Below are 13244 nucleotides of genomic sequence, written 5' to 3' on the forward strand. Positions count from 1 at the left end.
GAAAAACAAATATTTATGCAATACCACTTAGAAGTAAAGCTACTTCTTTTAAGTAAAGTAAATGCACTTTTAAGTAAAGTAAATGCACTTTTAAGTAAAGTAAATGCACTGAAGCTATTTTGCTGGGATTTGATATATTTAATTTTAACATTGTTTCACAAGATATTGGATAGTCTTATAACTGAAACCTTCAAGAAAGAGAAAATTAAAAGAAAGAAAATAGAGAAACTTGAAGGAAGAGTTCTAGGCTTCAGATCCCAAGTTTGCCAACCAGGTGACTTTGGATGAGTCATTTTTCTCCTTTGCACTTCTGGCTATCTCATTTATGAAGTGAGAATTAAAAACGAAAAAACAAAACAAACAAACAAACAAAAAACACCTCTCCTACTTATTTCAAAGCATTATTGGAGGTATCAACTTGAATAATGCATTTGACCATTTTAAAATAAGATGTGATTGACAAAGAAATGAAAAGTACCACTAGAAATTAAAGCAATCCTCATTGTTGAGATGCATATTTTATTTAAAATTCTTTTTAAAATTTAAAATTTCAATTTAAAATTGCTTTTTAAAATTCTGTGACAGCACCTAGCTACCACCATAGGTAGGTAGACATTGTTGCTATCAGGCACTATATATACTTTTTATTCATTATATCATTTAATCTTTATAATAATTCTCTGAGATTACCAATTTCATTAAGCTCTTTGATCTTCAATTTCCCAAATGAAAGAATTCAGGTAAGCCTATATGATTCCAACTGAAGATCGTATATCAATTAATATTTATAATATTTTCAGCATATATTATATACATGAGAATATGGAGATTCAGATTCACACTGGGGAGCCAGAAGTTTAATTAGTGGAGGCTAATCATGGAAATGTTTATAATTTTTATTTATAAAAACTTCTAAAGGGTATGACAAGCAAATTTTAGGGGAAGATGAAGTTATGTGCAGGATTAGTAAATAACTGATAGTATAGTGCTCTTTGAACTCAATAATTTCTGAGAGAATGACAGATGCTAGATGGTTGACAGACTGAGCTAGAGTCTGTGAGGTACAGACAAGATCCAAATGCTTTACTTTTCATTTATTTGATTTCTGTTCAGTTTTCCCACATTATTCAAATATTAGAGAAAAGATTTTTTAAAAGCAGGCAAAAACTGGAATGAAATCCAGATGCTTAGCATAAAGGAACACCTTGTTATAAATACTCTGGTGATTATAAGCGTAACATGTTGCTAAAGATATTGAATTAAATATCATCTCAGTCTTTTAAACAGTGAAAATTATTTTACATAAAAGAAATAATTGAGGAAGTTTTCTCAATTGGTAATTAAACTCAATAGTTGTGAAAATTGAAATTGGTAGCATAGTTGTTCTCTTATCTGTTTCAGTGGCCTACTATGTTAGGAATTTACCAAATGCTTCTTAAATTTTATTTTAGCCATTGCAGTGAGTCTTGCAACAATATACATTGAATTGTCTCAGGAAATTAGGCAAATAATGTTTTTAAAGTATGTATAATTTCTTAATCTTGTTATAAATAAAAATGCCACATATTAGTTCAGTGTAATAATTCATTAAAATGCAAAGAATAAGTTTGAAACAGTACTGTTCATACTTCTTAAAACTTTATTTCAGCTGTGAGTGTACATCTGGATGGACTGGACAAAACTGTAGTGAAGAAATAAATGAATGTGACTCTGACCCATGCCTGAATGGAGCTCTTTGTCATGAGTCTACCATTCCTGGGCAATTTGTATGCCTATGTCCACCCTTTTATACTGGAAAATTTTGCCATCAACACTATAACCCTTGTGATCCACTCAGTGACCCTTGCAGAAACAACTCAACATGTTTGACTTTGGTAGATGGAACTCATTCCTGTGTGTGTAGAGAAGGTAAGAGCTTATTTTTGTTTTAATTTTTTTTTCACTTTTTGTTTGTTTGGTTTATTTTGTTTTTATGAGATTATGGCTCCTTAAAAATGGGTGAGAGAAAACTTACATATATTGGAGAATTAAGGATTATTTGACTCCAAATATAGGTATTATAAACAGACTAGAGAAATAGTCTAAAAAGTTAGCCTAACTAGTACGGTGAGGAGGGACGATGGGGGGCGAGGAGGGAAACAAAACTTTGTAGTTTTTGGTCTTTTTTGTTTGTTTTAAAGAAATTTCCCATTGTTTATTAACAGCTTCTTTTTCCTGAATAATCTTGTTTATGTAGTGTTCCTAACAATAGCTGTTAGAAATAAGCATAGATAGAATCTAGGGTAATCAAATGCTTCATTGTAACTTTTTTTCATGGACTTATCTATGAACACCAATTATTTCCACTTTGGTGGCTAAGCCAGTGTCACGTGCCTCTGGTGGCTACTTTGTACCATAAAATAGAGTCTGTGAAGGGGATAGAGAACGGGCAGATTAAAGAGCATTATTGGCACTCCTGAATCCAGCTGTTCCTGAAGCAAGTTACTTCTGGTTTTTTGGGTCATATCAGCCAATAATAACTTACACAGTTTGAAAGATGCTTGATTAGGATCTCTTCAGATGTAACTGAAAGAGGTCTGGTTAGTGCACAGGTGATCTATATAAATGTTTACTGCTCATGTACTGCTTGCTTCTGAAGAGCTATTACCATCTTCAACAGGAATGCCTCTGCCATAAAACTAGCACATTGTAGGTTTTCAGTGTAACAGGAGTGTGTCATAAGCACAATATAAAAATCACACTGTGTGTAAGAGTCTACAACTAATATTTATTTCCTAATACCAACTCATGGCTTCATGTCTCTTTCCTTGTTACTTATTCTACTAGAAAAGAGGTTAATTAAAGATAAGGACAATACTTGTTTACTCTTCTGTCCTAAAAGGTCAGCTTAGACTATACCAGTTAATTGGTATCTTAGTCAAAGCTGTTCCTGTTTGTTTTTATAAGCCTCTAGAACTTCCTGAGGTATAGGATAATTACAAGCCTCTAGAGGCAAGTCTTTTAATGTATGTACATGACAAAAACTTATGGACCTTCTGAGGGATTGGAACTATAAACTGGAGAGCCATTAGTAATTGTTTTTGCAAAAATGACATGGGCTTTATAAAGCATATAATGCAGGCATACAAGGCATATGGACAGACACATGTTTGCAGGAATGTGTCAGGAAAAGCAAGATAGGAAAAAATGTGAGGGGGACATTTGATACCCTGCAAACCTCAGTAATTATAAAGTACATAAATTAGGTGGATAATTACCTTTTAACAAACACTGAGAGTGAAACTTTTTGAAATAGTATTCAGTAGCAAGGGAGGAGCTCATTTATTCAGCAGAATTATCCATAATGCTTTACTTAGCAAACTAATAGTCTCAGAATATAAGTAATATTTAATGAGAAGTAGCAGCATATTTCTTCAATTAAAATAAAACTTCCTCTGTTTTCACCAAAGAGAGTTTTCTACAAGGTGAGCATGTTTTATGATGTAAAATTTTTGATAATTTATGTGCAATTAATAAATGCATTTAATGAATTTCTATAATCTAGTAAGATTCCTTTCCTGTTGTAGGGTGAGGGAAAAAAAGTTCAGAGATATCATAAAATCTTATCAACGACTATCAAATTAGTAATAAGATTTTCCAGCTTCATGAGTATCACAAAAATATCCTGAGGACAATTTAGATTTCACCATTGTATATTAGTAAAATCTTGTTTGTCTTCTTGGAGCTTCATTATTATACTTAAGGCTTTCAGAGAAATATGACCATTTCAAATTAATGCTTTGGATACAGTAGCAGGTGGGCACAATGAATCATGTGTTTGTCACTTTCTAATTATGATTCAGCACAAAGAGATATGTGAAGAGTACATTGTTTCTAAACTGTTTTGCAAGTGTGTGTGTATGTATATATATATATATACACACATATATATATACATATATATATTTGAAATTGAAAAATATTTCTAAACCTAAGAAATTATAGGACTAAGTTTCTGTAAATGAGATCTAACTACTATACAAAATTTTTACTTACTCTTGCTTTTAGTTGTTCAACCTCTGTAGCAGATCAATAACTAAAGCCTGTGACATTACTTTAAAAAGCTACCTCAGAATATTATAAAGAGGTTGACTGTGGAATATTTTAGACACTATGCCCTGAGTTATTTTAATACCTGTTGTTTGAAAGCGGATCTACACCAAAGCCATTATATTATTTTTTTAAGGAAAATATACTAATCAAATTTCATCTTAAAAGTAGTGAAATTTTAAACCACAAAGAATTCCAAGACTTAACCTCTTATACAGATACAGGATTTGGAAGCTCCACTGGAATTCTTTGCAAGCTGTTTGTTTTTGCCAAGTGACTAGAATAGAGGGCATCACAAGAAAAGAGACTGAAGGCTTAAGGCCTTGGAGTTCAGCATATGCATTTTTGAAATTCTGTTCATGGTTATTAGTCAGCCTACAGGGTCTGTCACAATTTAAATATGAATATAAATAAAATCCCAAAGCCAGAGTAGTAATGTGACTATGTACTAATCAACTAAATTATAAATGGCATTAAAACACACTCTGAAGAACCAGCAACTAGAATAACTGATACTTTGATTTATACCAAACTGAATGCTCACCAAGTAAACTATTTTGCTCAGTGTGATTGAAACTTATAGTCAAAACAATCTAATCCGTTTGGGTACAATGTGAGCTACTTAAAAATTATAGCTGTAGTAAAACACTAGAACTATGGTGAACATGTTTCGCAGGAGAAAGTAAGGGCTGTGCTTCTGTCTTCTATTTAGAATGGAGGTGAGTTCATTTGGTCCCTATGGACATTGAACATTTTCTAGTGGAAAATAGGTAGACAGAAAAGCATTTAGCAGTTAATAATTCAATACAAGGTTTGTTTTATATAAAATCTTATTTGTTTAAACAGTTTCTGTGGTTAAAAATCACTGCTTTAGTAAGTATAAAAATAGCACATAGAAAGACAAATATAATTCCATAAGATTCCTAGAAGTAAATGGGATTTACACTAGTACCTTATAATGTTAGTTTTTGGCGATTTAGTATGCAATGAATTTACACACCTCAGCATTTATTTTATACTACACTTTTTTTTTTTTTTTTTGCCTCTCTTCACTATGCTCTCTATATAACACATGCCAGTCTTGTAGCTGCATGTTGGTAGTGTTCTAGAAATTTAAAAAAATGTATTCTTTATTAACTGATTCAGCAACCATTATTGATTTCTTACCATGTGTCAAGTCTTGAGGTAGGTTCTGGGGAAATTAAATATGGCAGAGACACACCATCAAGTAATTTAAAGTTCAAGGAGAGACACATAAATTAACTAACCATTAAAGTACAACATAGTAAGAGCTCTCTCTTACTTTGCGGATGTATACCCCACCTTTTTTATGTAGTGTGACAACTCTTGAGTTATGTTCCACATGGTTTCTAAGAGGATCCCCAGCAGCCTTGGAGACTTCATTGCCTACAGGAAACTAACCAGCTCATTAAGCCCCTCTCTCCCCTATTTTATTTCTCCATTCTCTTCCAATAATTTCCAGGATCACCTTTCAAATAAGCTACTTGTATGCATATTATTACCTCATATTCTTGTTTTGGGAAACTCAAACTAAGAGAGAAAATTCCATCTCTCTGGCAATTATGATTGATCCATGTCAGCATAGGACTGGAATGTTGGCATTCAGAGCCTTTCCTTGGAATTGATGATAAGAGAAAAAAGCTTTCACTTTTTGCTAGTTTTACAATTGGTGCAGCCAACACCATGTTCCCTTCACATGGAGATCTGAATGCAGTAAGAGAGAAGTGTTTGTGAAAGAACTGGTCCTGGCGGTTACTATGGTTCTTTCTTAAACTCTGAAAACTGCTAGGTATCCTTCCCAGCTAGGCTACCAGTAAATGATATTCCTTTTATAAGTTAGTATTTTTGTTTATAGTGTATGTGATCAAAAGAGGACTATCTAATGTGTATAGTAAAGGGAAAGAGAATTAAGAACAAGAGTTGAATAAACTGAGTTCGACTTGCAGGCTGGTATAAATGAATTATAAGAATGATATGAGGGACCTGGGTGGCTTAGTCGGTTAAGCGTCTCCCTTCGGCACAGGTCATGATCCCAAAGTCCTGGGGTCAAGCCCTGCACTGGGCTCCCTGCTTGGTAGGGAGCCTGCTCCTTCCTTCCCCATTCCCCCTGTTTGTATTCCCTCTCTCGCTGTCTCTCTCTCTCTCTATCAAATAAATAAATAAGATCTTAAAAAAAAAAAAGAATGATACGGGGTTTACGGAGATAGAGAGCACTTTAGATAGTATGCACGTCGATGCGTGTATAGCATGCAGTCTCCGTTATTAGCATGTGTGTGTATATAGTGAGAGATCTAAAATCGTCTTATGCTTGAAAAATATTTATTTTCTACCATTTTCTTTAGGAAAGCTTCTTTATCTTTCTACTCTAAATTATGTCTCAGTTTATAGGCAAGAACATCACACTATCCAATACTTTCCATTTAATTTAAAGGGCTTAGTTTCCAAATGTAGCCATTTCATCCATATGTCTCCAATGTGAAAGAAGCAAAAGTTTTGTTTTTTTTTTAATGACACTTCACAAAGGATTAATATGTGGCAAAGAGTGCTTGTAAAATGTCTTAGTAGAAGGAAAAATCAGATCATTTACATGTGCTATTGATTTATAATCAGGATTCTAAGCTCGATGGATTTGTAGTACCAGAGGAGGCAAGCAGTAGCACTTAAACACGTTTATTACTCTGGTACATATACTATTATTATGGTAATGCCACATTACTTAAGGCGTATAATTCCAAATACCAAATAAATGTGTCACTTGACAATATAGTTTATCTAAATTAAAAATTACTCTTTTTGACAAAAACATGTGCTTGTGAGGTAGCATGTGTCTATTAGGTTTAAATGGCTGTAGATATTTATACTAGGGAAATTCTTCAAAGAAAACATATATTGCCGCAAAATAACTTTAAATCATGTTAATTATTAGTTATATTTTAAAATATGAGCTTTTAGGGCACCTGGTGGCTCAGTTGTTAAGCGTCTGCCTTCAGCTCAGGTCATGATCCCAGAGTCCTGGGATTGAGGCCCACATCGGACTCTCTGCTCTGGGGGAAGGCTGCTTCTCCCTCCCTCTCTTACTCCCTCTGCTTGTGTTCCCTCTCTTTCTGTTTCTCTCTGTCAAATAAATAAACAAATAATCTTTAAAATAAAGTAAAATATGAGCTTTTATACTCATATTTTAAAAATTTTTCTTAAAATTAGTGTTAAAAAACCTTATTAGTCCTATTAGAAATATTAGTTCTATCTTGTCATATCTCATAATGTTTGGATTTAATCTGCAACTGTTTTGTAATAGTTGGTTAATTTTTCAAGAATGCTAACATTTGTATCTCATGTTTTCAAATAAAAATAAAACAATATTTATTCTTTTTAAATAAAACAGTATTTTAAAAAAAATTCTGACTCACTGAGAGAAATCTTTATTTTTTCTTGTTTTCATAAAGCTTTAAAATCTAGGTAAATTAATTTTTAAATTAAGAAAAAAACAAAAATAATGCCTTTCTAATGCTTTTGAAAAAGGTCATTTTTAATATTTTTAGTTTTTATTTTAAAATGTATAATTTTAACGCTAACTTATTGAATACATGAAAGATATATCTAGTTTTTCCCTACTTACTTTCATTCCTAATTATTCCAAGTGGTATTACTTCTAATGTGAAAGTCGTCAAGGTCTAGACCAAATGACAAAATGTTTCCTTATAAAGTTTCATGAAAATCTAACTATTGTTAATGTACTTTGTTCTATGCCATCCCCTCTAGAGAATGAAATAAAAAGTGAAATTTTTTAGAAATAGAAAATATTAAGTGATTTTAAAAATTATGCCTATAATCTACATTGATTTGGCTCCTAAACATGAGTTTAGTAACTTATGAAATATTTTGGGGGATGGGAAGATGTAAAAATATTGATCAGTGACAGGCATTCTCTATGACAAGGTATAGCTAAGCCATTATAAGAAAAAGATAAGAGAATCCAAGACATAGAATGTCCTATTATTTTTGTGTAAAGAAATCTATTGCAGGTAATAGAGTCAGCTGAATTCTGGACAGGGATGAAAAAACAGGAGAGTAGCATAGAACGAATTCAATATACTTAAAGCTTTGACAGACTTTTAGCTGTCACTGCATATATTCAAAACAAATACCCTTCACACAAATAAATACTTCTAACACCAAGGACTATGGAAAGTGTAATATATATATATACATTTCTTTCTCCTTTAAATCCCCCGAACACAAGCTTTCTCAGCAAAACTTTGGTTTATTTTAAATGCAGTCCATGTCTACTTTATTTTTTTTCTCCCGATGTCTACTGCATTTTAGCAATCTAATTTCCTCAGCCCATTGACATATGTTGCTGGTTGGTAACAAAGCTCCATGCCAGAAATGTCAAACTAAATGAATAAGGCAAAATCACAGAAAACAAGGTTATTCTGTGAGTTTCCCAAGTTTGTAGGTTCTGAGTGTTCTTCCGATTTATCAGCCCAGCTGAACTCAGGAGGGCACACTGGTACTACTTCTCCAGCTAGTCAAGGCCCCTGAGTCCCAGTGCCTCAAAGAACATTTCTAAGGAATACATTAGTGTCAAAATACCCGGCCTCCCAGAGAAAGCTAGTCATGCTAAAAATAGGAATGGTGTAATGCATCCAACTTTCTAAATCCTTAACTTGTAAAAAAAAAAAAAAAACCAAAAACAAAAACCTACAAACATTTAAAGAAAAAGCTTATTGAGGCGCCTGGGTGGCTCAGTGGGTTAAAGCCTCTGCCTTGGGCTCAGGTCATGATCCCAGGATCCTGGGATCAAGCCTTACGTCGGGCTTTCTGCTCCGCGGGGAGCCTGCTTCCTCCTCTCTCTCTCTGCCTGCCTCTCTGCCTGGTTGTGATTTCTCTGTCTTTGTCAAATAAATAAAATCTAAAAAAAAAAAAAAAAGCTTATTATGTTATTTATAATTTACTGTAACATTTATAATTTAAATATGATAGCAGTGGTGATTGATGAATGGTGAAATGTGTTGGAATTATAACTCGCTTACCTAAAATTAAGAGAACCATATTAACTTGGAAATAACTCTTTAATTTTGTTTTTAATGGTGAGGATACAATACTGACTGCATGGGTGAAATTACAAGCGTGCAACTTCAGAGTTAAACTTGAAAGCTTTGATAACTAAGAAAAAAAAATACGACAAATTAATAATGATACCTGACCTAAAGACTGCCTGATCTGCTAGACACGTAGGCACTATAGATTTCTTTTAAGTGTTTCTTGGTGCATCTTCCTACTTTTAACTCATCATCATCTCTATATTTAAAGCAAATTCCCTTTAGAAACCATGTAGTTGGTTCTGCTATTTTATTTAGCCTGGCTGACTCTGCCTTTTATTGAAAAAAAATTTTTAAACCACATTTGATGTAATTATTGATGTATATGGCTTTAAATGGATCATCTTGCTATTTGTTTTCTACTTTCTGTAGTACTTGTATCTCTACTTTGTTCCTTTTTACTCTTGCCTTCTTTTGTAGTTTTTAGGTTTCCATATTACCTCCTACGAAAGAGGCAGCCAGATTTTATGAGAGGTAATGCCCCCTTCCCAAACTCCAGGTAGAAGCAAGTTTGCCCCTTGACTTGGTGGTAGGCACCACAGAGAATGGCAATGGCTTATAGCATGGTGTGAATGGATAAAGTAAGACTATCCCATTTTCTCCCGCAGAACTCTTAAGTGAGGAAGTACAAAGGATTTTCCACCCTGCAGTAGATGCCAAGCTAAAAGATAATGACACAGAAATAGAGATCAAGGAAGCTATGCTATATCATCTGCATGCCAATATTCTAAGTGACTTGAAGCTTTCAACATGAAGAGATATTTGAAGATTGAAAGGATAGACATCATGAGGTGGTGTTAGGGAAGGAAGATGGCCATTTCTGTGTAACCAGCTCTTTCAGATCCTAGCCTATGTGTATGCAATAATAAATGCAGGTTTTGTAGAACAATGTGAATGACCTTCTGTTTTTCAGACTAAAAAATCTGAGTAGATATTGTCATTTATAATATCACTGCAATTATTTGGTACTAAGTTATAGCATTGAAAAAGTAAGAGAAAGGAAAATCCTCTTTTTTCAAATATTTTCTAACTAGTATTGAAAAAAATATTAGCAAGAAAAAATTAGTATAACAGAATATATTTTGTTTTATATAGTTATATATAATCAGGGAAGTAATTGTTTAAATTATAAATATTAAAATATTTACTGTATTTTATTTATTTTACTGTATTTTATTTATTTACTTATTCATTTATTTACTGTATTATTATTCTATTTATTATTGTATTTATTTTTTTAAGATTTTATTTATTTATTTGTCAGAGAGAGACAGAGGCAGGCAGAGGGAGAAGCAGGCTCCCTGCTGAGCAAAGAGCCTGATGTGGGACTCGATCCCAGGATCCTGGGATAATGACCTGAGACAAAGGCAGATGCTTAACTGACCAAGCCACGCAGGCATCCCTTTAATGTATTGCTGATTTTTTCTGACACCAATGTGTTTAAATAATTACAACTGCCTCTTACAAGTCTGTATAATTTTTTTCATATTCTTTGTTATTTTTTTAAAAAAACATAACTGGCATGTGTTCAAATGGATGAGTGATTATGTAGCTATGAATAGAAATAATTTGTTTTCTTTGAATCACTTGGATATGGAAAGTAATTAAATAATTTGCCTCATCTGCTAACTGTCTTGAATAAATTTGATTGCTGAGGCTCAATTTTACTTTAAGATTGGCCATCACATTAATTCATTTGCTTTCCAGATTGTTTCATTTCTTCTTGTTCAAACATTTAAGTACCTTAAAATAAGAGCAACATTTGCAACACCCTATTTTCCCAAAGGATTCAGTAAAGTATTCCTTTCTTAATTCTTTCCTTTGAACTTGTTTATTAGAAACTAGCATAACTTTATTTATGTTATGTGAATTAGAGATGAGAAGCCAGAGATGAGGTATTTTCTTTCTTTATGTAATACATATTTTTTCTAAGCTTCCGCTAAGAGCATTTTCTCCAGACTCTTTAGCACTGACTGATTTTCACACTCTAAAGTGCAGATTGCTCATCTATATCCGTTTCATCTCTCCTTGCAGGATTTGAGGGTGAACATTGTGAAATTAATGTGGATGAGTGCTTCTCCCTTCCCTGTCAGAATTATGGTGACTGTGAAGATGGGGTCAACAATTTCAGGTAGAGAAAACCAAAAAAATAATGAGATACAAGTTTATGCATCTAGATGTATCTAAACACATCCATGTTTATAATTTCAGTTGACAAATTGAACAACATTTCTGATTATTAAAAATTTGCCATGCTACAATTATTTGAAGCTTTGACTTTATGTGTTTATACTAATGGAGGTATTAAATTTCTTGTTTAAAAGATGTGTTTGCAGACCTGGGTTTTCTGGAACTCTATGTGAACTTGAAACCAATGAGTGTTCTTCTAGACCTTGCAAAAATAATGGGACCTGTGTGGATCTGGCAAACAGGTTAGAAGCTATATTTTACTTAATCAATTATTTTGTATATGATATTTAAAAAATAAAATGAACATATATTTGCCTATCATTCAACTTGAGCAGAATTTTCTCAATATCCTTGTGGTTATCCCCAAGTACTCCTCTACTTTTCCCCCATATTGAATATCCTGAATTTTTTTGTTGTTAAACAAAGATTTTATGTTTTTTATTTAAATTTCAGTTAGTGCAGTGTAATATTAGTTTCAGGCATATAATATACTGATACAACCCTTCCATACAACACCTGGTGCTCCTCACAAGTGCCCTCCTTCATCCCCATCACCTATTTGACCCATCTCTTGCCTTTAATATATAGTATTAACTATTTGTATACCTACCTCAACAAAACACTTAGTTAGCATTTAATATAACTGAAATAATATTGTGTTTAGTCTTCAGAAATAATTCATTATGTTGAACATAACATTTCTGCATCTGTTGCTCATTTTTAACTGTTGTACAATATTCCATTTAAATATGTGTCAACATTTCTGTATCAGTCTTCTGGCCATAGATATCTGGGTTATTTGACTCTTCTTTCTTAGAGATAATAATACTCTTAAGGTTTTCAAATATTTCCCCAAGTACACAAGTGTTAGTTTTAGTTTAGATTTCATACCTAGAAATGGAATAGTTGGATCATTGGGTAGATGTTTTCACATGTATTATATCATTTTTTTTCCATTTTACTTTGAAAATGGAATATTCACACTCTTAGTGAAAATGAGTAAGTGTCCCTATTTACATTCTTAGATATTCCATTTGGGCTTATCTGCTGTGTGTAAAATTATATATCTTTGGTTTTTTTTTTTCCTGAGTTCCCATCATAACTTATGAGTTTAAGCATTCCTTTATCCACTTTAAGAAATTCAGTTTTTCCTTTCTAGAAATGCCTATTTATGACATCTTCCCATTTATGTTTTCTTCTTATTGATTTGTAAGAATCTTTATATATTTTGGTTATTACTGCTTTTATTAGTTGTATTTACTGAAAATATTTCTATTGATTGTAGATTGACATTTTACCTTCTCTATGATAAGTTTTGAGTGCTAAGCTTTAATTTTAATGTAATGAAATTAATCAGTTTGCTTATGGTTTGCCTTTTTATCTCATTTAAAAATGTTTACTCTACTTAAAGAAGAAACAATAGCTATTCTTATCAAACTTTTCCAAAAAATAGAAGAGGAAAGAAAACTTCCAAATGCATTCTATGAAGCCAGCATTACCCTGATAACAAAAACAGATAAAGACAACACACAGAAAAGAAAACTGCAGGTCAATGTCTCTGATGAACATAGTTAAAAAAATCCTCAACAGCAACTCAATCCAATAATACATTAAAATTAGCAACTCAATCCAGTAATACTTTAAAAAGAATCATTCACCATAATCAAGTAGGATTTATTCCAGGGATTCAAGAGTGGTTCAATATTTTTTAAAAAAGTTTATTCTAGGACAAAAGAATCTTGCTTATATTTCCTTTTGAAATATTTAGAGTTTCACCCTTTCTATTTAAATTAATTTATCTGGAAATTTTGCATGCATGTGTGCATGTGTGTGTGTGTATAG

General features: G+C 32.5%; 1 protein-coding gene across 1 annotated transcript in view; it reads left to right on the plus strand.

Moving 5' to 3' along the window:
- Positions 1–13244, plus strand: part of EYS (eyes shut homolog) — a 1652140-nt gene that overhangs the window by 508798 nt on the left and 1130098 nt on the right. Inside the window, 3 exon segments of the mRNA XM_032864581.1 lie at positions 1649–1908; positions 11247–11343; positions 11537–11644. Of these exon segments, the coding sequence (XP_032720472.1) occupies positions 1649–1908; positions 11247–11343; positions 11537–11644 (465 nt within the window).

Source organism: Lontra canadensis, unplaced genomic scaffold, assembly GCF_010015895.1.
Source record: "Lontra canadensis isolate GAN:19392208 unplaced genomic scaffold, GSC_riverotter_1.0 scaffold27, whole genome shotgun sequence".
In the NCBI taxonomy this organism is placed as follows: domain Eukaryota; kingdom Metazoa; phylum Chordata; class Mammalia; order Carnivora; family Mustelidae; genus Lontra; species Lontra canadensis.